The 26,648-nt window shown below is 38.9% G+C and overlaps 1 protein-coding gene across 4 annotated transcripts in view; it reads right to left on the bottom strand.

Moving 5' to 3' along the window:
* zbtb46 (zinc finger and BTB domain containing 46) overlaps positions 1 to 26,648 on the bottom strand; it is a 74,667-nt gene that overhangs the window by 40,736 nt on the left and 7,283 nt on the right. For all 4 annotated transcript variants that reach the window (XM_058409544.1, XM_058409543.1, XM_058409542.1 and 1 more), the window contains exon 2: positions 15,441 to 16,412. In XM_058409544.1, coding sequence (XP_058265527.1) covers positions 15,441 to 16,377 — 937 coding nt within the window. In that variant the 5' untranslated portion in view covers positions 16,378 to 16,412. The remainder of the gene's footprint in view (positions 1 to 15,440; positions 16,413 to 26,648) is intronic.

Below are 26,648 nucleotides of genomic sequence, written 5' to 3' on the forward strand. Positions count from 1 at the left end.
CCAATCACAAGGGAAGGTCTAAAGCACAGATGACTGCACACTTTCTTGATGTACTCTCTGGGATGGTGCTAAAGAGAAAAGAGAGAGCTTCTATGAATGCTTCATTAAACTGTTCCACTGCATGTTCCACCACTCTTCAGAGGGAAGAGCTTACCAAACTTGGGTGTCTATGATGAACAGCTCACACTGGACTTTCTCTTCAACCTGTCCATCCACCTCAACCACCTCCTACACAACTGGCCATGCCCACAGTGCATTGAGCTGCTGGTCACCACCTCTGCCAAGTACAAAGAATTCCAAGTCTTTAGTAATTCCAATGCAAGTAGCCCCCCCACCCCAACCCCCCACATTGGCCTTATGCCATAGACCTGCTGCATTGCATGATATTCTGATAGACATACTGGGAAAGTTTGTGGCAGCTTTGAAGACATTCTGGTTTACTCTTCATTCTATGAGGCCCACATTTGTCAAATCTGTCAAGTTCTCCAGAGGCTGCTCAAGCACCAACTATATGTGAAGGGGAAAGTGTGAATTCCATCAGTGCACCATTTTGTTTCTAGGATACATTATAAACCCAAAAGGAATGTCCATGGACCAATCAAAATTAAAAGTTGTGCAAGACTGTCAAGGAGTTGCAGCCATTCCTGTGGTTCACCAATTTCTATCAATGCTTCCTTTGGGGATTCAACTCCATTGTGCTCCCACTTGCATCTCAGTTGCACAGCAGTCCCAAATGTCTAACATGACCACTCAACACTGCTCATGAACAACCCATAGCCCAGCTCAAGGCAAGCATTTGACTTATGAAAACTTGAGACTTCAGATGGCCCCATGCATGCCAAAAACTCAGGTATACTGACCCCTTCTGAATTAGCTACAAAGCATGATCTCCTTTGTTAGTGGCACACAGCCTCTTCATTCCAAATCGCAAAACCATGGTACCAGGCCCACTAGCCAATGTTCACCAGCCAGCCTCAAGTCTGCCAGTTCCATAAACTCCATTCCACAACATGTACTGTAGCCTACAAACACCTACAGCCACTGTACAAAAGGACTTATTTCAGCTGCTGTTCTTGATGTTACCAAGCTTTATGTTTGTGTATGGTTATGGGGTTTTGACTATTTTTTTCACCTGGCCCATCTTCATCATATTTTTTATTCACAGACTATTGCTTGTTTCCTGAACTTGCCTTTGGGTCTGGTGACAAGGCATAAATTGAGTATCCCTGACCACAACCCGAAAATGCCTGCCACATACAGTGCTATCATTGGACACAAACTGAAGATGTTGGAGTCAGTGAGGAACAGGAGGTCACTGAACAAACTGCTCTCCATCATGGATAATCCATCTCACCCACTTTACAACACACTACTGAGTCAGCTGAGCTCATTTTCCAAAAGACTAATTCAGAAAGTACTTTTTTTTTACAAAGTATGTTTACACAACAGGAGCTCCAGTGCAGAAGACAGTATGGACATAGTGCAAACAAACCTGATAGTGCACACATACATATGAATTACACAGTAGGGATGGAATATAACACTAATATTAGAAAAACAGAAAATTAAATAATGCACTATATAGAGAAGTGGAAATATAATTAAAATGAATGTACATATATGTTATTTATGAGTGTGAAGATATGGTATTTACATGTGTGTACTTTACAAATGTCAAATTTTTGGATTCTATGTGTAAATGAGTCAGTTGAGATGGTCAGTGTGTAGTTATGAATGTTTTAATTGTTCAGGCTGAAAATACTGAAATAGTTATTGTGCCTGGCTGTTGGTCTGTGCCTTGTAGCAGTGACCAGAAGACAATAGTTCGAAGAGAGAGTGGGCTGGGTGTGAGGGATCCAAAGTGATTTGACAAAGTGAAGTCCACAAATAAGATCCTTGTGTAATTCCCAGGTCTATCAAGATGTTGCAGAATATAATGCAGTCCCATATAATGATGTCTTTCAGGTAGGCCAAAAACTAGACTCTCAAATGACTCCATGACCACAGACATGAGAGTGACAGGTCTGTCATCATTGAGTCCAGATATTTTAGGTTTTTTGGGGGACCCGAATGATAGTGGAGCGTTTGAAGCAGCAGGGAACTTCACACAGACCTTCAACAGATCACTGGAGCTGGGTGAAGTTCCCTGCTGCTTCAAACACTCCATGAGATGAGGGCCAGGTTGGTCAGCACAGACTTTTAAACTTGCAGCTGAAGCATCTGGCCCCCAAGCTTTCTTAGTCCTCTGCTTCCTAAAGACCTGATTCAGGACGTCCACACCAAACTCACTCATCCATGTCTTTATGGAACTTGCTTTGTGTACTGGTGCGCAATCATGTTGGAGCAGGAAGGGGTCATTCCCAAACTGTTCCCATGAAGTTGGGAGCATGAAATTGTCCAAAATGCCTTCGTATGTTGAAGCATAAAGAGCCAAGCCCAACCCCTCAAAAACAACCCCACACCATAATCCCCCCTCCACCAAAATTTACACTTGGCACAATGCAGTCAGGCAAGTACCGTTATCCTGGCAACCGCCAAACCCAGTCTAGTCCATCGGATTGCCAGACAAGTAAGAATGATTGGTCACTCCAGAGAACATGTCTCCACTGCTCTAGAGTCCAGTGGCGGCCTGCTTTAAACCACTGCATCCAACGCCTTGCATTGCACTTGGCTTGGATGCAGCTGCTCAGCCATGAAAACCCATTCCATGAAGTTCTCTAAGCACTGTTCTTGAGCTAATCTGAAGGCCACACGAAGTTTGGAGGTCTGTAGCTATTGACTCTGCAGAAAGTTGGCGACTTCTTCACACTGCACCTCAGCATGTGTGGACCACACTCAGTTATTTTACGTGGCCTACCACTTTGTGGCTGAGTTGCTTTTGTTCACAATTGCTTCCACTTTGTTATAATACCACAAACAGTTGACCATGGAATATTTGCACAGGTGACAACCTATCACGGTACCACATTTGAATTCACTGAGCTCCTGAGAGCAACTCACTCTTTCACAAATGTTTGTAGAAGCAGTCTGCATGCCTAGGTGCTTGATATTATTCAACTGTGGCCAGGGAAGTGATTGGAACACCTGAATTCAATGACTTGGAGGGGTCTCAAAACTTTTGGCAATATAGTGTATAGAAATACATAAATGAAATATATACATATATATAAATGATATATATAATGCAACAATTTGGGATCAATAAAGTAAATCTATGTATCTCTTTATAATTCAGTAAAAAAAGGATGAAATGTCATACATTTTCAGATCTATACTGTTTAGGAAATATTAATACTAACCAATGAATAGCCAACTGCTTGAAAACTAAGGGGTGATTTCTGATTTCTTATTTGGTTTGCTTGAATTAAGCTTGATTCTACATGCCCTTGATGAATAAGAGCCTATGTCTTTCTTAAAAGGCTTCTCCTATGTTTGGCAAATGCCAACTGGACATGCTCTCCACCTGGGCCCTAATCTTGGCTGCCATCCATGGCCACATTAATCCAGGCAGTGCCCTGCTGAGCCTGGCACTAACTGAACAAAGATGCCAACACAGTGCAGGTGCAAGGTGGAGCTACAAGTTGGGACTGCCAGCTTCCTCCCATTTTTTTCTGTTCATTCCTTGAGCTCTGCCAGGTAGGAGTGGCTATCTGGAAAGGAGGGGTAATGACATCTCGGAAAATTGCAACACCACTGTAATGTAACATGCCCAGAGCAAAGTGACTTCTGGCCAGAGACCATGGAATTCACATTGTCAAAGTACATATATAGTAAAACTGTTTTGTAGTGTTTTTACACAACTGTCACAACTGATGAAACAGATAAACCTAAAAATGTTAATATAAAGAGATACAAGGAAAAAAAAAGAAAGTGAAGCACAACCCTCTTTCTGGCAGTAAAAAGTTGTTGACAGAGTAGTACAAGAAAGCAGGAGAGAGAAGGCATCAGAAGGTCATTTTGGTAGGATGATGACTGAAAAATGATCTCTTCCTCAAGAAAAAGAAATGCTCAAAAATGAATTGTGTAGTGCTAAGAAATAAATGCATAAAACTTTAAATTAAAATAAGACAAATTCAGTATCTAAATTTTAAATCAATTTTTCTTTTAAAGTGTAGGAAATATATTAAGAAGTAAAAGTAACACTGAGCAATAGTGTTCAGCAGCTCACAGTTAACTATGCAGGAACAAAGCAAGAATGAGTATTCCATCATTAAAACTATCTCTTATCCTACTACAAAGGGCTGCTAGTTAATTACTCTTTAAATAAGTTAGTAGGTGTTCACTATTAACTAACTAGTAATTACTGAGTATTACACTTCTCATGCAAAACTACTAAGTGTTGGATATTATAGTTTGCTGCAGCCATGTTTGTAGGCATTGATGTGTTCTGGGTGATGTAGTGTATATCCAGGCAATGACGTGATGGTTAACAGTACTGTAATGTGTTTCCGAATTAAATATGAGGTAGAGAGAAAAAAATTCAAAAGCTAAAAGAAAGAAAGCTAAAAGAATCCAAAGCTGTAAAAGGCAAGGGGGTTGTTATATGTATGCAATGTTTTAAATATTAAATCTTTTTCAAGTTTAATGAGGTGTAAATACAATAATGAGGGTCCTGTAAGTAAGTCAGGGAGAGTACACTTTCTTCCTTTTAATCATTTACCTTTACTTGGGGAGCAAAGAAAATGACAAGAGGACTTTATAATAGAGACCTTTACAGCAAAGTGATTCTATCAAACAGTGTAGTTGCTTTTTATCCTAAAGACACACTGACATACCCACACACACACACACACTTAAACACTGCCAAGTTCACAAACAGGACATATTTCTTTGTGACAGTGTATGCTTGTAAATTATTAGACTAAGCAGCCCAAGACTGGTGTAAATGTAGCAGAAAACATTCAATTCAATTTATTTGTATAGCGCTTTTAACAATGGACATTGTCTCAAAGCAGCTTTTACAGAAGTATAGAAACAGATTAGACAAAAAATTAAGTTTAGTAAAGTAAAGTTAAGTAACTATTATATCCCTATTTTATCCTTAATGAGCAAGCCTGAGGTGATGGTGGCAAAGAAAAACTGAGTTGATATGAGGAAGAAACCTTGAGAGGAACCAGGCTCAGAAGGGAACTTATCCCATTTGGGTGACACTGGACAGTAAATAATGTAATTGTAAATAATGTAATTTCTACAAAGTCAACCAAGGACTCATGAGGAACTATTAGGTCAGTGTAGTTTCTGAGTTCATTATAGACACTAATTCCTTGCTGTCACATGCTGACAGATGGAACAGCAGATCTGTGATGGTGTGATATTATGTGCCTGTATATCCATGCATGTGTACTTTTGGAGAAGGATAATTATTGTATTAGTAATCTACCTACACCAGGGGTGTCCAATCTGAAGCACAAGGGGCCAGTGTGGGTGCAGGTTTGAATTCCAACCAAGCAGAAGCCATACCTGAGCCTATTAAAAGCCAAAATCAGATTATTAAACAGGTGGAATAAGGTGTGGCTCCTGCTTGATTGGAATGAAAACCTGCACCCACACTGGTAATTTATGGATAAGATTAGACATCCCCAACCTACACACTGATCTCAGAAACAGGCTTTTAATATTTGTGGGAATCCATGTAAGCAATAATATTGCAGCCATATTGTTTATAAATGTCATTGTGTGTTTAATAATTATTAAGTTCCACACTGTGCTGAGTAGTTTGGCACCAAACTTCTGAAGACAGGCCAAAAATCTTAGCACTAGTTCACAAAAAGAGGTTTTTCATATTACACAATTTATCCCAAATTTGAGTGAATATAGCTAAATGTTTTTGTTTTTTTTTACAATTTCAGCAACAGAATCAGACAAAGAAATGTGAACCTCATGTGAAATCAACCTAACCCCAGTTCCGTACGGACCTTTCATTCATACTCAGAAGCACCTGTGCCTATGCAATTGGGCAAAAGCCAGGTGTCAGTAACGTAATGATGTTGCCGTTTGGCTAAGCAAGTATGTTTCTACTGCAGCCAGCCTGGACATTGGTGTGCAACCTGCCCCAACAAACCAAGTTCCTCCACAAATAAGGTGAGTCTGGCTCCTTAACCACTTAGCCTTTTGTTACCAGTGCAAATCCATTATTCTGATCAAATCCGTCATGTTTCAGCCTTTGTAGATTCTGTAGATTCGGGCATTAACCTAATCCAACAGCAATTGGTACAAAATCTCCAGATCCCCACCGTCCCCTGCACACCATCTCTCAGGATCACGGCGGTGGACAACCAACCCATTGGGGATGGCTACATCACCCACCAAACCATACCTCTGCAGTTACAGGTTGGACTTTTTCAAACTGAAATCATAGCATTTGATGTCATCTCCTCTACTCGCAATCCCATCATCCTAGAAAACGCCTGGTTAAGCCTGCAGGAACCACAGATATCCTGGCAACAAAAAGAGCTATTCCACTGGTCCTCTTACTGCCAGGAACATTGTCTCCAACCCTATTTTTCATGCTGACTCACCTCCATCGAAACGCTCTAATACCCAAAAGGTCCTGAACATTCCCACAGAATACCAAGATTTGGCCGAAGTTTTCAGCTTAGCTAGGGCAGCCCATCTTCCCCTCACCAACCCTAGGGCTGCTCCATTGACCTCCTTCCTAACTCCTCACCACCCAATGCAAAGACTACCCTCTGTCCACTCAGTCCATGGAGGAGTATATTGAGGATGCGCTGGCCACTGAATTTATCCAAATGTCCACTTCCCCTTCTGTGGCAAGATTCTATTTTGTGAAAAAAAGGATGGCAGCCTATGCCCATGCATCTACAACCACGACTTTAATACAGTCAGTGTCTATTGGTCCCGTCAGCTCTCGAACAATTATGAGAGGCCCATATTTTCATGAAACTAGATTTATGTAGTGCATATAGCCTAATACAAATCAAGGAGCGTCACTACCAGTGGCCACTATGAATATTTGGTGATGCTGTGTGGGCTAACCAAGGCACCAGCCGATGAAAGAGTTGCAACGTTTCGTAGGGTTTGCAAACTTTCATCAAAGATTCATCCACGACTACAGCACAGTAGCAGCTCTGTTACGAGGCAAGCTCAAGAGACTTCAGTGGAATAAAGCCATGCAAAAGGTCTCAAACAGCCTGAAGGAATGATTTACATCTGCACCCATTCTGAAACCCCCTGATCCTGAACACCCCTTCATTGTGGCATCGGAGCAGTACTGTCTTAGCACCAGGGTAACCCAGGTAAACTTTTTCCATGGTCCTATTTTTCACACAAACTGACCCTAGTGGAGGCCAATTATAATGTAGGAAATAATCTACTCTCCATAAAGGCTGGCCTGGAAGAATGAAAACGTTGGCTCTAGGGGTCACAACATCCATTTCAAGTCATTATCGACCATAAAAATCTATTATCTATTATTTATTTTCCCAGATTCCAGTTTACTGTCACGTTCCACCCTGGCACGAAAAATAGCAAATCAGACGCCTTATCCAGATGCCGCGACCCATGCAATAACACTTTTAGCTGTGAGCCCATACTCCCTCCCTCTGTACCTATCTGATGGGACCTCATGGAAGAGGTCCAACAAGCCCAAAAAATGCAACCACATACTCCTGTCTACCCTCCTACCAAACAGTATGTCCCATCATTATTACATCACAGAATCATCCACTGGGTTCATCAGTCTCATTTCTGGCCACCCAGGGAGGAGTCGCACAGCCACCCTGGTTCAGAATACCTTTTGGTGGCCTTCACTCCGAAGCAGCTGAAGCCCTGTTTCACTAGCTTCAATCTGCTGAATATGAATTAATCAATGTATTTACTCGGAAGAGTCACTTTAACAGATGGTTTATCAGATTTAGTAATATCAGTGACCTGATCCTTTTATCATTCTTGTTTTTTTTTCTAAATTCTTAAACCTTTAATAGTAATACCTTAGGCCACACACTTGGGCATATATCTACCTGCTATATTATATACATTTATATTAAAAAAGGGAAATGCTAATAAATAACAAATCATTCTGATAGATATCTAGATACAACATATAGCCAAATGTATTCGGACACCTATCACAATCATACATTCTTTCAAACAGCCCACTTCAGATTTTCCCTCTGTCCACCCTGGCTATTATAATAATCATCACTCTCCTAGGGAAAAATATACAAACACCATTAAAATTATAAACATCTCCCTTGCAACATGTCATAGCCACTCCCTGGTTAAGCTAATGTTTTTTGTACAAAAATCCTCTAGTGCATCCAGAGCAACACTGGTGTGACAATGGGTAAAATCATCCATTTCCAAAAACATTTGTTGGAGTCCTCAGTAGCAACTTTGTGTTTTTCATGCTGATTGCAGACTTTTACCTCAAAATCCATTTTCTATTTAATGTTGCTATAATTTTAGCTGATGCATAGTCTGTTTGAGGCCCTGGGAGACAGCCCCACTTGCCCACTCTTTGAGACAGCCCCTGGTGACAGTAATTAGGCTATTTCATTAGTAGACTATTAACTAAGTGGTTCAAATAGGTTTTTCATATGCTGCTAGGTCCACCCCCTCTCCCAATTGTTCAAACCCACCATCCACCTTGAAATTGACAAGTAGTTATTTTTAAGATTTGTGCCATATTCTCTGAAAAGGCAAAGGGGAAGGACATTGTAATGTTAGTTTCTACTTTGAAGAAGAGAATTGAAATGTAAAAGAGTATGTACATCAGTGGGAACATATACTGAGTAGAGAGAAAACTCTATGATAACACATCACAAAAATGACAGTTTGGCTCCGCATCTACCCACAGAAACATCCTAATTATGTATATTAGCAATTATGATACTGCTTATTATACTTCCTAATGTTAAAAATACCTACATTACCAATTATCAAATTAATTAATGGAGAAAAATGTCATTCAGTTCAACAGTAGTATATATCATATATAAATATATAGTATATAACATGTCTTCTATGGTAATTCTATTCTGATTCTGCTGCTGCAGTTGTGTGGGTGGGTTTTATATTGTCCGTCAGATGTTTCCCAGTCAAGGGGCCATCTTTATGCAGAAATCATTTAAGCACATATTATACCACTCTCAATGCCTACTAGGAAAACACCAAAGAATCACCCAAATCATGCACACTTTTTAAATGCTGTTTTTTTAGGAAGAAGAAATTTAAAAACATAAGTTCAGTCAATTCCTGAACTTCTGACAACATTAAAAAATCATGTGACCTATTACTAAATTCTGTTTCACTGTTCAAAAATATCTCCCTGATAAACCAACTAATGGACTTATGAACTAATGGGTTACATAAAAATACAAGATGTTTAAGCATAACCTCATATGCGATATAAAGCACACATAAGGAAAAGATGACCTATACTCATGTTGCTATTGCATGCCACACAAATATATTTAAAGTACAAGGTATAACAAGAGTACAATACTTATTATTAAGTAATTTACAGATTCACATTTGAGTATACTCTTATTGTATTTGTTTAATTTTGTTCATTAAACTGCAACTACAATGTTTACTGTGCACCCACTGATATATTTCCATATGGAAATTGAGAATTCATATCAATCACATATACAAAACCAATACTGATTCACTGGCATAGTGCCACCAACTAAACATGATATCCATGATGCTAAATTATAAATGATGGTAAAGTATTTTTTCTTCAATGTTGTTGCAATGTAAGGCAATCAATTAACTTATCAAACTACACAAACAGGAAGTATGGCATAATTCCACTGTTGGCAATAAACTGACATACATTATATAGCAAAGATTGAGAATGGCTGTTTGGCTTTCCCCAAACATTTGTCATGTGGCATGGTAGGGTCTTTACATAGTTTAGTATTATGATATCCCTTCAGTCTAGGGGCCCAAACATGTTCCAGGATGGCAGTGTCTCTGAGTACAAAGCAAGGTGCATAAGATGGTTTGCCAAGGTTTATCTGGATTCACTACGGTGGCCTACAGAGAGCCCCGTCCTCAACCCTATTGAACAACTTTAGGATGAATTGGAATGCAGACTGCATGCCTCCTTGACCAAAATCTGGGTATATCCCACTGATGATTCTTGTGGCAAATGGACAAATCCCCACAGCCATGTTCAAAATTTAATTGAATTTTTTCCCAGAAGAGTGATGCTTATTACAATAGCCAACGGTGGGGAGAGCAGAAATCTGGACTGGGATATATGATTGTGATAGTTTGATGTCCAAATACTTTTGGCTATATAATCTATCTAGTTATGCAGCCTGGTGTATTTTTTTATTTATTAGCATTTGGCATTTTTAATAAAAGATATTTACCCTGGTGGTCTAAGGTACTACTATTAAAGTGCAAATTTAAGCATTTAGAAAAAAAAAAAATAATGAATTATCAAATGATCAGATTACATAGGTTACTAAGTCTGATAAACCATCTGGTAAAGTGACTCCTCTGAGTTAGCGCCTCGATTAGTTTATATCTATCAAATTGGAGATTTTCTTTACATATACCTTCAACACTTTTTAAGGTAACAGATAAATTGTCTAAAGTAAATTGACATGGTGAAGACATCATTTAACACATAATGAAATGCAAACAGAAAGTATGGCATAATTCCACTGTACATCACGCAATTTGTCTCAGTATTTACAGTGATGCAAAATAAAACTGGCATGCTTATACTTGCTGTTTAAACAGACACTGTGCCACTCTCGGTGCTTGTCATTTGCTGCTTGTAGCAATATTTCTACTTAGTTTCTTTACACACTTTCATTACTGCAGTGATTATGTTTCAGCTGGCAACAAGTTAATTAACCTAACTAATGCAGTGAGTAGCTGCTCATTATTTAAACAACCATGTTAAATGATATATCCTGAGGTCATGGAAAAGATGTTACTCTGTTTCAGAAGGGTCAAATTATTGGCCTGCATCTAGCAAACAACTAAGGAGATTGCTGAAACTGCTAAAATCGCATTAAGAACCGCCCAATTAAAATTAAAACTGAATTAAATCCTGAGAATAGTGGTGAACCATCATCTTTGAGGAAGTAATGTGGTCAAATCTTGAATGGTTGCAATCAGAGATCAATGAAACTTTTGGTGAAATCAAATCTAAAAAAACAACAACAGTAGAACTCACGTATGTTTATTAGTGAAAGTAAGAGCATTTCCACATGCACAATGCAAAGAGAACTCAATGGATTGGGATTAAACTGCTGTGTAGCCTTAAGAAAACATCGATGAGGCAAATCGAGAAAAAAAGGTTTTAATTTGTTTGGCAGCATAAACATTGGACTCTGGAGCAATGGAAAAAGGTCATGTGATCTGATGAGTCCAGACTGACCATGTTCCAAAGTGATGGGTGCATCAGGGTAAGAAGAGAGGTGGATGAAGTGATGCATAGTGCCTACAAGCCTGGGAGGGCAGTGTTATGATCTGGTGTTGCTTCAGTTGGCCAGGTCTATGTGTAGCAACATCATGTACCCAAAAAATGAGGCCAGCTGACTCCCTTAATATAGGACGATGGATTTTTTTTTCTTCCCTGATGGCACAGGCATATCATATATATGTATATCAAAAGATGACAATGCCAGGGTTAATTCAGCATTCATCACAGACTCAAGACCTTAACCCGATTGAAAACCTTCTCCAACATCATTTCAAGATTTTGGCAAGAAATTAACGCAACTCTGGACAGAAATATATGTTGTCACATTACATAAGATTACCAGGCAATGTATTTATGCGGCCTGGAATAGCAACATTAGAATAAAATGGTCATATTATACTTATGTACACCAGTGTGCATCTCAATAGGATAACATCTTTTCAACAATAAACAAGGTTATGCTTAAACTTGTTGAAATATGAGATATGTAGCCCATTATTTCATAAATCCATTGGCTATATTTTGGGAGATCTTTTGGAACAGTGAAACAGAATTTAGTGATAGGCCAGAAGATGGAACGGAGCAGTCTGGTTCACCATTAAAATGAGATCAGAATGTTGGTTGCAACACTCACTTATATGTGAAGTGGTAAGTGGTAAGCTTTGCTCCATCTAAAAAAAAAAAAAAAAAAAGACGTTCTCATGTTTTTTTTTTAAAGGTAAGTATATCCTCCATTTTTGAATAGGAAAAAGAACTGGGAAAGATGGCAAATTATACTGATATAATGATGGAATATTTCACAATACACATTTCTTGAAATCACAGCAATCACTGTTTTTATTAAAAAGTGTGATTAGAAACCGAGTAGAAAACTGACTCGAATTTAACATTTGTATTAAATCAATAAAAGTGTAATGTTAATATTTCATAAAGATTATACTCTGTTCTTCTTTTCAGTATTAAATAATTTATTTTAGTAAACATTAATATAAAAGTGTCTTCGAACTGGTATTGCCCTCCCAGTTATTCAGTTATTGTGTGTAATGTAATTTGTAAGTTGTCGACAATTCAGGAATTTACTGTACTTATGTTTTAAATTGCTGCTGAAATTTTAAAAGTCGATCAGAATTGGGTTGATTCTTTACAGTAAGCTGAATTGCGTACTTGCATCGAGAGTGGTAAAATAGGTGCTTAAATGATTTCCACATAAAACTGGCCCCTTGACTGGGGAACATCTGACGTAAAACAGAATATCCGCCCACACAACTGCAGCAGCAGAATTTTCTCTACTCAGAATATATCCCCACTGATACACATACAGTTTTACCTATTGTTTGATCTCCCTTTTCTCTTTAAAGTAGAATCTAACATTAGTGAAATATGTTAATTGATTGCCTCAGCATGGCAACACCTTTTAAGGTATAAAAATCCATATGCCATTTAGCATAATGGTGATCATGTTTAGTTGGAGGCACAGAGTATGTATAATCATTTAATATTAATGTGAACCACAAAAATGATTAGAGTAGGAACACTTTCTATTTGTTCAATATAACATGTTAATTGATTGCCCAGCGACTGCAACACTGTTAAGGACCCATCACAATAGTGCTGTTATAGCACAGGACTACACCACCATGTTACATGACCTCAAGCACCTGTATCACGTTGTTGTCTAACTAGCAGAAGCATTTAATTCATGAATTGTATAAATCAGATTCACCGTGGGTTTGCACGTACAAGGAATTTGTCTTGGTGTACCAGTGAATAATAATAATGAAGCAAAGAAGCATAAATGAAAAGAAAATATAAGATATGGAAACTACAAGGATAAACATGAAAAAATGGAAACAACCATGCATACAGAGTGCTATGTGCACCAGTGCAAATGTACATTGCGCACACTACATACAGTGCAAATGAAAAGATTAACTGTATTGTAGTGCAAAGGTAGACCAGTGTATATTTTCACATTTTAATGTAGGAAGGTAAGATAAGAAGGTCCAGGTGCAATATATCAGTCTAGTGTTTAGTTACTGTCTGCATTTTTTTAACCATATTCATACTATTGCCTTGCCATGTGTGGTTCATGTTTCATAGTCATCATATAAAAATTGTTCACTGTAAATAAACATGTTCTTGCATTTGCATCTACCTCCATTACTATTCTCGATAGAAAGCCTGACCAACCCAAAGATTTTTGTAGTCACAGTATGCTCTCCTACAAGAGAAACACCTGATCTGGGAGCAACAGAGAGAAAGTGGATGGCTCAATGCCATGGTCTGACTCTATGTGCCCTTTTAGGAAGATTTTTTTTAGTTTCCTTACCAGGCTAGGGCCATCTGCCACCCTCCCTACCCCACAGGGGACATTGTTCTGCCTCACTGTTTTGCTAAGGATGTCCATGAGGGCCTCGGATGCTATCATAGCTCATGGAATCACTCCGTGTCTCTGCTCAGCCTCAGACATCACTTCACTACCCAGCTTCACCTTAGCTGATGCTCATCCTTCCAGCTCTGATGAGGATGTCATTCTATCTCCTTGCTCACCTCAGGGTGTCCTGCTTTGCAGGGCCAGTATGCATTGGGTCAGAGCATCTCTAAATCAGCAGGTTATGTGTGGTCATCCCTGTATGCAGTGGATACTAATGCTGACCAACTTTGTTATGAAAGATGGTCAGATGGATCATTCAGAAGGAGTATTCTTGAAGTATGTTATATTGCATCAGGTGCTCTGGAGCCACATTTCCTTAATTACATGACAATACATATTAATTTATACACTCATCATGGCATTACATTTTGGATATCATATCTTGCAGGCCAATTCTTTAAGCTGATGAAACCTGAAGGAAGCGTGTTCATAAACCTTTCTTCTTGTTGCCAGCTGGTGGCACTATATCAAAAAGAATTAATACTGCTATGTGGATGTGCCCAAGATCCATCATTCAATATTTCCATATTTTGATCTCAAACGTCTTAAGGGAAAAAACAGGGCTATTGCTGTCCCCGTACTTTTGGATGGGACAATATGTGATGTCCCACCACTTGACATACTTTGCAATGTGTATGATGTGAAATTATATCAAACTTCATTTTAGAGGATTATGACAATTATGACATTATATCAAACTTCATTTTAGAGGATTATGACAATTATGACATTATATCAAACTTCATTTTAGAGGATTATTTATTTATCACCTTTCCATGTTTTAAAGAATTATTTTTAAAACAATTATTTTTTTAAATAATTAAAAAATCTATCTTTTCAATATTCAACAAACCACTTAAGAAATGAAAACCACATACATAAAATGCAGGCTTCAGAGTGCAAGCACACACATTTGTCTTACTATCCTTCTCAGATCTTTTCATTAACATTATTAATGATTATCACAGCTAATTACTGCTATTCCAACACCTAAATCTAACCTAAAGCAGTTTTCCTTGAGGTGACCAGTCACATGTTCCCACAAGGTCAACACTGTTAGATACATCTATCCTTGTGGGGACATCTGCAAGATATAAAAACATGTTCACACAGACAAGCACACACGAACACCTTAATCCTCATTCTGACACTGAGGTCAATTCAATTATCCTGTATTCCTAAAGAGTATGTGTGCCCATTTTACAAACTCCTTAAATACACTAGAGATTAGAATTGCCTCACTTTTAATGATCTATATAACTACTAGCACCAGTACAACCAAGACAAGTAAGGCTTCACTCCCCGCAACAGCATGTTCTCAATCCTAAATATGACAGCGGGTTTTGGTTTTAGATTGATGCGGCTATCTTATGTCCCATGTGTCTGTCAGATATTAATAAGCAGACACCTTCATCCTTTGTCTTTACATCATCTCCTAACTAATTCTCCATACAAGTTCTAACAAATGGAATTGTGTTACATCAGATTATAAAAATAGACTTTAAATCTAATCAAATGCACTTTTATACAAAGCAAAAATTGCCTTCACTTGTTGGTCTCTAGATAACACTTTTACAAAACCTATGGCCCTACCTGGAATGTCAGCCTGAGTGTTGTAGCTCCAGCTGGCTGTGGAAATCATGGAAGGCATTGGAGAACCTCCACTACTACTCCCTTCATTCTGTTGCATGATGTGCCTGACTGTATCCTTGTTTTTTCGGTTCTTCCTACGTCTGGAACCAGGTGTTTGCCAGCCCGCTTCACCTCTATTGCTCTGTTCTGTGGGTGTTCCCTGTGACTCCTGGCTGGTCCTATGCTGAGAACCGGATGGTGATCTCTGCTCCTCTTTGACTTGAAGTGAGCGATAGTCATTTGGCCAAGGGTCCTCATGGCTCTTAGGCTCATGCTCATCCTTGCTGTAGGTGCTGCCACTTTCATGGCAGCTGGCAATTGCTGAGTCTCCTGATGAGTTGGCAGGACTGGTACGTCGTACCAGCCATGGCGATGAGCTGCGAGCTGAGATCATGGAAACCAATGCTTCAGAGGCTCCTCCAGCAGTACCCGTTCCCGTGCCAACAATGCCACTAATCTCAATATTGGCCAGCTCCATGTCAGCCAGCTCAGAACGAATACTAATGTCTAGCGCTGCCCTGATGAAGCCATGGCATGCCTGTACAATCTCGGTCATCTGCAGGTAGCTGGCAGCAGACATCACCTCAATAACATTCTTACTGGTGAGTGCCAGGTGTGCAGAATACATAAAGTCCAGAATAGTCTTGAATCCTTGTGCTGTCACAATGTCAAGGTGTGTGATGGTAGCCTGTTGCTCTGTTCCCTTCTTCACCTGGCAGTAGAGTGTCTTGAAGTAGCGGCTGCTGCCTAGCAGTACGTTCTTGTGTGCCTTGAAGATCTTACCTTCCACAACGACACATGCATCACACAAGATGCCATGCTGCCGCTGCTCATTAAGCTCACGCAGGAGCTGCCGGTAGTGTGATGCAATTTCCATGTCTTCTTTACGGTTGTTCATTGGTTCACTGAGTGACTGTTTCTTCTGGATAGTTTCTGCATTGGAGAGACAAAAGCACAGTCTTTAGTACAGCAGTCATATTAGAGTCATGTACTGAAGAACCACCTTAACTAATACAAAGATAGAGGGGGAAAAAATATAAAAAAAGATAATAAAATAGATAATAAAAATTATTAATGGAAATAAATAAAGAAATACATTGTAAACACTAAACACAAACACTAAACTAAAACACAGGTTCTGAATACATGTTTATAATTAAATTACTTCTAATGACAAAATAATACACTATGTATCCAAACATCTATGGACCCCTTGACCATCACACCCCTGCAGGCCTTCCCCAAACTGTTGCCACAAAGTTGGAATCACAAAATGCATGCTGTAGTCTTTAAATTTCCCGTCACTGGAACTAAGGTCCTGGGAAAAACTGGAAATAGTCAAATAAAATGGGACAGGTTTAAAAAGAAGCCATTGTTCATTCACATATTATAACAACCTTATTTTATTTTTATTCATTCTTTTTTACTCCTCAACCAGATGTCCTTTGGAAATTTCTCGCAAGCTTTCTAATTCTAACTAATGTGACTGATCCTGTCAGCATCCCCAGCAGTGTCCCTGCTCACACCTGCATTAATTTTTGTCCTGGGTGGCCTAACCATAAGCAGACAGCATAAGTACAGTACAGACACACATTGTGAACCAATCCTTCAAACCATCTTCTGAGGTAGTTTGGGAGGCATATGACCATGATCTTGATGCATCCCGGACAGCTACAAAAGACTGCCTAATCAACTGCATCATTGGACTTGCGTGGACAGCTCGTTACCCTTGGTACTGCTGTGGATAGAACCACTTGGAGACTATCCCCTGCTGTTGTGTCAGTCAGCTTTGTGCTCAGGTTTTCATCAGTGAACATCTGAAGACTTAGGCATGAAGGAATTAGTATTTCCTGCTAGGACAATTCAATTTATGTGTATAGCACCTGGACAGTGTCTCAAAGCAGCTTTACAGAAGTATAGAAACATAGTAAAGAGGTATAGAAACATAGAATAGAAAATTATAAAGTTTAAAATTAAGTTACTATTTATCTCTAACATTTATCCATAATGAGCAAGTCTAAGGCAACGGCGGCAAGGGAAAAACTCCCTCAATTTATATGAGAAAGAAACCTTAAGAGGAACCAGTCTCAGAAGGGACCCCATCCTCATTTGGGTGACACTGGACAGAAAATTATGTAAATGTACATAATTGTTGTAAATTGTTGTTTGGAAATTAAGCTAAACGGTAGAGTTCTCCACAATTAGGCTGATGTATAAAGGCAAAGCTATAACAGCAGAGAGCTAAAGCAGTTTTTGTTGCTTCTTTCATTGTCTCATTTCATGCATTTCGGCTGTCCACTTTTACTGGATCATTCGACATTAACGTTAATACCAAGTGTGAACAGAGCCTATGTCTTTCCAAATTTTATTTGGCACAGGTTTCACACCAGATGCCTTTCCTGATGCAACCCTCACCAATTTATTTGGGCTTGGCACTGACACTGCCTTGTGCAACCATGGTGGCTGGGGTCAGTTCCCTGGCCAGGAATTTAACCCTGGCACTGGGGGAGCACCGAAGCCTAGCCCTTCTGCAAGTCAAAATGCAATCCTTCAAGGAATGGTCATTGTAATGGAATATGATTTTCCACATTCTTTTAATCAAGAAGGCAAATAATCGTTTAAGAACACCAATAAACTCATAGGTTTATATTTAAAAAATCAATTTAATAATTATTTTTGGAGAGCTGAGACATGCTGCCTTGTGCACAGCATGTATGTCTTCATTGGCTACCGAACAGTGGCTCAATAAATAAGAGCACAAGAAAAATAGTCAGAGTTAACCATGGTACAAAGAGGATTAAGGGCCTTCATCAAGGGACAAACAGTAGCAGCTTGGCAGTTCTGGGTTCTGAACCCCTGACCTTCTATTCAGTAATCCAGTCTTAAATACTGAGCCACAAAGAATGGTTTGCCACCTTTGGTGAAAATGTTTAAATCCTCAGAGCTATGTTCAAAAGTCTAGTAGTAGGCCTTCCCAGAAAATTTGGGGCTATTACAACAGCGGAGTTGGGACAAAACCTGTAATGTTTAAAAAGCACATGTAGGTGTGTTCAAGTGTCCACAAATTTATGGTTATCTAGTGTAGCTATTCTTCCATAAACATCACCATTGTGGTGCATAAACTCTGATTCTTTCATGAAGCAAACATGGTGAAATCAGTTCTGCATCCAAATATTTTTTTATGCTACCACAGGCTTTGTATTTCAGAGTGTTCACTTTCTGTTACATGATGACATCTGCCTTTACATCACACCTTCACAAGGATTGTGTGGACAGCACTATTTAGAAAAAGCATAATGGGTTCATGAAAATTCAATGCATGATGTTGCATTGTAGATTTTCCTGATTTGACAATGAGTTTTGGGAGGCTTTATAGAATTTTAAACTTTGGACTAGTTTTAATTTTACTAACCACAACAATAATAAGAATAATTTTGAAACAACAATTTTAATTCTGTTTAATCTAATTTTACCACTAAGACCCAGTTCCCTAGGAACCCTGGTTCCAGAAATGTCAAAGAGAGAGAACAGATAACAGAAAATTATGGCTGAATCATTTGTCACTCAGTTCATTGATGATGAACCGCATGTTTGCTGAGTGTTCTGATATAAACACAAATGACTAGAATCAAACTTTCACCGAAGCTGCGTTCATCAACATAATGACATTTCATTAAATGCTGTCTATAGACAGAAATTCAGCAGTAGGTTATCTGTAGGTTTTTAACTTTTTAGCCATTTTCAGTATATTTGCAGTGCTTTATTACTTCTAATTCTTCTCATTAAAAAGTTTACAATTCAAGGGGCAGTGGTGGCACAAGTGGTTAAGGCTCTGGGTTGACTGTAAGGTCAGATTGTACTACTGTTGGGCTTAACCATCTCTGCTTCAGGGGCACTGTATCATAGCTGCCCCTGCATTCTGACCCTGACCTCCAAAGCTAGGATATGTGGAGAAAAAAATAATTCCACTGTGCTATAATGTATATATGGCAATAACAAATGCCTTTTCATCTATATTTCCATAGCCACCATATCTGTCAGGACCAGTTGAAACATGATGTGTCGGGGGAATGCAATGGCAATGCGAGGAACATGCTTTGGCCAGTGCTAGCAGCTCAAGACTGACAGCCAGCTTGGCTGAAATCATGCACATCTCTGCTCAAAATGAATTGTTGTTTGGCAGCAACACTTTCCACTTCATCACATCACTAACTGACAAAATGCTAATTAATTCTCACCATTTGTCAACACAAATAGGAAGCTCTTTATAGGGGAGGCATTGATTTAGTCAAGGTGCTTCATACAGGCATGGGGTAATTTTGTTTGGTATCTAATAAGCCAAAACAAATCATTATTAGCTGAACAATGAGCACCTGTGAAAATCGTGCTGAGAGAGGGAAAAAAGGAAAGCAAAAAGTAGCAGACGAAATCTAAAACTAGAAACCAAACAGATCAAAGATGTAAATTACAGACACTGAAACACTCATCCGTACAGAAACATAGAAGGGATAACATGGGCATAAGCAAATAGCAGCTGTGATTTGTTTTTGAAGAGTTCAGACTGTACCACGTAAAGCATGACAGTTTGCTTTCTCTAGAGTGATACCAGTATTTGCTATAGGTTGTCAAACTTCAGGCCATGTTTTGGCAAGTTCCACTTAATCTGATGGCTTTCTCAAATTAAAACATGGAGGATTAAATCAATCTACTTGTAAAGACACACCTATAAACTCCTTGAAGAGGAGGTTCAAAATACATGTGGAGTTTTAACAATTTTGGAGTTTTAACATTGTTAACATTATAATGGTGTTAGCACTGAACTGCCTGGCTTTAAGAAATATCCTTAGTTATATCCTGACTTTAGGGTCTTTTGTAGTATTGACCACAATAACTGAGACATGCTTTGATTTCAGAAGAGATGGCTATTGTCATCAGTCAAAATTTAATCCTCAAGTGAATATGTTTCCCACTCAGACAAAGTTAAAATGGAAGAAAACACATTAAACTAGGGCAACACACACACACACACACACTTACTTATAAGAAATTAGGCTAGTAGTTCAATCTAAACATTTACCTCATTCCTTGGCTCCTTTTTTTGCTTTCATTAGTTACAGGTTACCTTGCATGTAATATTAACCCATTCTGCCACTGAGCACTATCAGCAGACTAGTAAACTAGTTGTGTAATACATTCATTAGTCCCTAGTGTAGCGTGCTGTTTATCTTAAAATATTTCAGCATAGATAAAGTCAGTTCTATAGTCAACTGCAAGGATAGGACTTTTATTAAATTAATTTTTGCTTTAATGGGTTCTCAACACTTTGATATCGCTTTGCATAAAGTGGTTAATTTTGAATTTAGAGTTAGGTCAGTTGCACATAGCAGTTCAATGAAGGAATTAAGACTTGTTTTCAGATGCTACCAAGGCCAGAGTATGGTAATAAAACATCCAAGACTCTTCTGTATACACTGTATCCTCCATCCGTCATTAAGCTAGGATTTTATCATTAGGCTATAAGGAGCTTCCACTCCATGCTGCACACTTAAATAATCAGTGATTGCAGCTTACCCACCAGTTTGTCCACACACAATACTGACATTACAAACACATAATAACTGATATGTCCATAAATAGTGTAACAATAGTAACAGGATACAGATTTTTGCTATTTTGGCCATTTATTGCATGGATTTATTTAATTTAATTGTTAAGAGGATACCCTAAGCCTTGTAATTTATACCCAGAGTACAACTGAAGCACATATTCTTTACCACACCAATAAAATAGGCTAATATTACCAATGTCCTGAAACAATTTTTGCTTTACCTTTGGAAGAGACAATTATTCAACTACTTTTATTTTCTGTGTGAATAGTAGAAAATGTAGTTATAATCACACAATTTGAAGATAAAAGACAAGACTAAGACTAGATGTGAAGACTAGTGTTACAGATATTTCCACTGAAAAGAAAAAATCATGCTCTTACCTGTTGTTCCTCCATGTCTACTATAACAGCAGACATACTGTCCTAGATAAATGGATAACTGTGATAGATCAGACCATGAAATTAGACACACTATTACGTTTATGGTATGGCAGACACCATCACTATGGGTGCTATTCTACTTGCAGTTAAATATTTTATCCAGAGCAACTTACATTTATCAAATTTTTACAACTGAACAATTGATGGTTAAGGGCCTTGCCCAAGGGCCCAACAGTGGTAGCTTGGTGGACCTGGAATTTGAACTCACAACCTTCCGATCAGTAGTCCAACAGCTTAACCACTGAGCCTGCTCCTCTTGTAAATATGTGTATTCAATATGTACAGTACTGTGCAAACATCAGCAACCACTCTTATGTTTTGAACCCAGTACTTACTGTTCATTATTTGGTAACAAAGAATAGTGCTGGGAAAACATACCATACATTAATCCCATTTTCAGTCAAATAACCATGCAATACTTTTGCCTGTTCCTGTTAGGGGTCGACACAGTGGATCATTGATTTGGCCACAGGTTTTATGCTAAACACCTGTTCCAACCCAGGCTTAATGCAGGCACTGAAAGTGTACTGGCTAGTGCAACCCCCAGGGGTTAGGTTGGTCCCCTGCCCAAGTATTGAACCCAGGCCTTTATGGCAAGAACGTGGGGTCCTTATGCAGGTCAACAATAAAATTCTATTTACTATTCCGAATAATATAACAACAATAAGATTTCATATTCTTTTCACTGTTGAAGGCTTTTGTGCGAAGATTTTTCTATCACTGTTATTACTATTCATATATCAAACAAAACTTTAGTATTGACCTGCATAATTACACTATATGGCAAAAGGTTTGTGGACAACTGTCACACCCATATGTGCTTTTTAAAAATCCCATACCAGATTTTGTACCTCTTTGTGGTTAGAATCGGTTTATCTCTTCTGGGAAAGCTACCCACTAGATTTCTGAATGTGGCAGTGGGGATTTGTCCAGTCAGCTACAAGAGCATTAGTGTGGTCAGGGATGGAGGCCTGGGGTGCAGCATAACAGTTCATCCCAATGGCTTTCAGTAGGGGTTGAGGTCAGGACTTCTGTGCAGGCCACTCAAGTTCTTTCTGTTAAACAATTGGAATAAGCCCCTTATCTTGTTCAGTAAACAATGCTTTATAGTCAACCGAAATTATTTGTTTCTGTGTTTACCCTAAAAATGTATGACCCAGCATTGGCTTTGCACAGGAGGGTTTGATTGTTTTGATTCTTTGGAAATCTGTCTGACCAACTCGCTCACGGGGAATGAAAAATAAATAAGCACTGGCAGCCATGGATGTCAAGCATACTAAAATTTGTCTAGTTTTTTCATTTTTAAATTTTTTTTTAATTTTTATTCAGTGACAAAAACTAAAAATCAGATACAAAGCAATTAAACAGAAACTCACTAAATCACACATTGTGGGGGTACTTCTTCTAGGAGGTATTTTATTCGACAGTGTAGTCTATGGCCATTATCTTGTGCTCCCCTATCTTCCTTTTATTCCTTCGGTTTCTGGGCTATTCACTGCCTCAGAGACCCTGAAGCCAGCCATATCTCCAGTGGAGGCTGCCTCTCTGACAACCCGGGGCTTAGCCTAAATTCTCTCACTATTAAAAGCTGTGAAATGCAAATAATAAACCATCTCATTACCACTGTAGGAGATGAGGGAGCAAGAGGGGTGCTTTAGGAGAATAACCTGACAAAGTGTCTTTTGTTCTAAGAGTTTTCACTGTACAGAGGGAGTCAGACTTGTATTTAGCAGTAAAATAAACAGGTGCATTCCACTGGAATTTTCTACAGTTAACACCAACACACAAAAACAAGAGCTGGACATTCACCCATAAACAGTATTTATACTTCTAATGAGTATAAATAAAATACTTTAGGATTAAAATATCAAAATATATTATATTATATATATTATAAATATATACAGGCCTTTTTTCTATACTAATCCCTATAAATATAGCATTGCTACAATAGATTTAAGCAGCTGATTCAGAAAATGAAATAAGTGTAGATGCTTGAGGATATAGCCATCATACGTGGAAAACAATTAGATATCCATGGTGGCTTGGGTGTCACATTTATGTGCTGCATGTATATGTTTACAGAGTTCAGTAGGATAGCAGGGTATTTAAAGAGTATCTCAATCTGAGAACCACGCAGAAATTCTCCTGAGAGGGGAGAGGTTGATGATTTTGGATCAGGCCAAGCTACTGAGTAGGAGTCAAATTCCAACACGATCTCCACCTCTTCCTCCTCCTCTTCTCTTTCTTTTTCTCTCTTACATTTTTATCCCTACGAGTTTATAGACACATACATAGTCATCAATTCAAGAGCACCAAATGGTGCGACGATGACTCCCTGCAGCTCGGCTGCTGCTACTCACGAATCAACAAATCATCTTTAACACCTTCCTGGAGCTTGCGCCTCAAGAGGTGTCACAACAAACCAACCTTCTGGCAGTGCGCAGTAGCAGTGCATTCCTTCAATCTGGCACTCAAACACACACACACACACACATTACATATATATATATATATAAAAAGTGTGAAGAAATGCTGTAAAGTAAGAATGCTTTCAGAAATATATATTTTAATTGTTTATTTTTAGCAGTTTACAAAAGCAAACAAAAAAATCAAAATCAAATCAATATTTGGTGTGACTACCTTTTGGCACAAAGTCAGGGATTTTGTCAGGTGTATGATTATATGCCCAATTATATTAAGCAGGTGCTAATGATCATTAATTTCATATGTAGGCTGAACTAGATGAGAAACAGTGATTCACATCCAGCCAACCTCTGCTACTAAGGTGAGGTTGTGGAAGACAGTTTCATGTCAATGGGCATACACCATGGCAAGACTGAGCACAGTGACAAGACACAAGGTAGTTATACTGCATCAGCATGGTCTCTCCCAGGCAAAAATGTCAAAGCAGACTGGGGTTTCAAGATGTGCTGTTCAAGCAATTTTGAAGAAGCACAAAGAAACAGGCAATGTTGAGGACCATAAACACAGTGGTCGGCCAAGGAAACTGCAGCCGATGAAAGACACATCATGCTTACTTCTCTTCAACTTCGGAAAATGTCTAGCAGTGCCATCAGCAAAGAAAAGGCGGAAACCAGTGGGACCCAGGTACACCCATCTACTGTTCAGAGAAGTCTGGCCAGAAATGGTCTTCATGAAAGAACTGTGGCCAAAAAGTCATACCTTCGATGTGGAAACAAGGCTTGGCAACTCAACTATGCACAAAAACATAGGAACTGGGGTGCAGAAAAATGACAGCAGGTGCTCTGTACTGATGAGTCAAAATTTGAAATATTTGGCTGTAGCAGGAGACAGGCTGTTTGCCAAAGGGCTGGAGAATGGTACAATAATGAGTGTCTGCAGGCAACAGTGAAGCATGGTGGAGGTTCCTTGGAAGTTTGGGCCTGCATTACGGTAAATGGAGTTGGTCAGGATTAACGCTTTTCTCACTGCTGAGAAACACAGGCAGATAAACCAATCATCAATACCATCAGGAAGGTGTCTAATTGGCCCCAGAAGTGGTCTCGGAAGTGATGGTTTGGCCCAGACAGAGCCCTGATCTCAAAATCATTGAGTCTGTCTCAATGACGTATACATATATATACACTGATACATACATACATACATGACACTCCACAACACTCCTGGGAAAATGTTTTGGAGACTAATAAAACTAGGAGGTGAGGTGTTTGGGATGAACATGCAGCACTATGTCTTGCGTAAAAAGGGCAATGCATACTGACATGAAAACATCATCCCAATGTTCTGGGGCTGCTTTGTTGCTTCAGGGCCTAAGCCACTTGCAATCATCAAGGAAAAAATAAATTCCCAAGTTATCAAAATATGCTACAGGATAATTTCAGGATGTCTGTCTGTTATCTGAAGCTCAACAGAAGTTGGGTGATGCAGCAGGACTGTGATCCTAAACATTGAGGTAAATTCACTACAGAATGGCTTCAAAACAGAAAATACGCCTTTTGGTGTGGCCCAGTCAGAGCCCAGACCTGAATACCATAAAGAGGCTGTGGAATGACCTCAAGAAAGCTGGTCACAACAAAGCCCCAAAGAATATGGCTGAGCTGAAGCTGTTCTGTAAAGAAAATTGGTCAAAATTCCTGAACATTGTGCAGGGGTAATACACAGCTCCAGAAAACAAAGGAGGTTCCAAATAGCCATTAAAGCTTTTTACATCTCTAGACATATGCGCGCATACATACATGCATACACATTCACACAAATATGGCCTGACAGGCAGCGCTCAGTTAACAAATTTAAAAAAAATCAGGAACAGACTTAGAGGGATGGAAGAAAAGAGCAGGAGAGTAAGAGAGATGCATTGATGGATAGAATTAAAGGGATGATTAACTGTGACTGTTGCCTAACAGGGGCATCTCTCTTATTCAGTTTGGACATCTGCAGTCTAACTACCTGAGAGAGAAAAACTCTCTCAGGTAGTTAAAAACAAGTGTCATGCACCTGACCATCAGCAACAAAATTCTGAGGAATGAAATGTTTCAAGAGTAAATAAAGATAAATATATACATATTTTAGATATAAATAAAGTGAGCTATAAAGTGCATTGCAAGAGTGAGTTAAGAGGGAAGCTAGATTGTAAAAAAGGGGAGGGAAGATGCGTTTTGGCCTTCTGTCCACACTGAGACGGCGTTTTTAGTCAACGAAAGCGTATCTTTTTGAAAACACTCTCCAAAGTGGATAAATTTGAAAATGCAGTTTTTGCATCACAGTGTGGATTGAAAACAGAGGCTTCCGAAAATGATGATGCATTTTTTAGTCATGTGACGCAGTCATGTGACCAATTCAGCTAATTTCTTAGCCATATTGCTTTTCAAAGAGCCGCAAAGTAAATAAATGCCAGGCGGAAATGATGCATGCACAGTACAGGGATGTAAGCGTTTTCAGACGTTTCAGTGTGGATGACCAACTTTGGGGAAAGACTGAAAAGGATAACGTGGACATGAAGCGTTTTTAGACGAAAACGCCGTTTTCAAATTTATAGAGATTAGTTTAGACGTAGCCTGAAACCTGGCGCTGTTCTTTACACAGCAGCATATGAAGTATATGAAGTACAACGCAAGCCTACATGATCCCACTTGAAA

The sequence above is a fragment of the Hemibagrus wyckioides genome, linkage group LG15 (genome assembly GCF_019097595.1).
Source record: "Hemibagrus wyckioides isolate EC202008001 linkage group LG15, SWU_Hwy_1.0, whole genome shotgun sequence".
Classification (NCBI taxonomy): Eukaryota; Metazoa; Chordata; class Actinopteri; order Siluriformes; family Bagridae; genus Hemibagrus; species Hemibagrus wyckioides.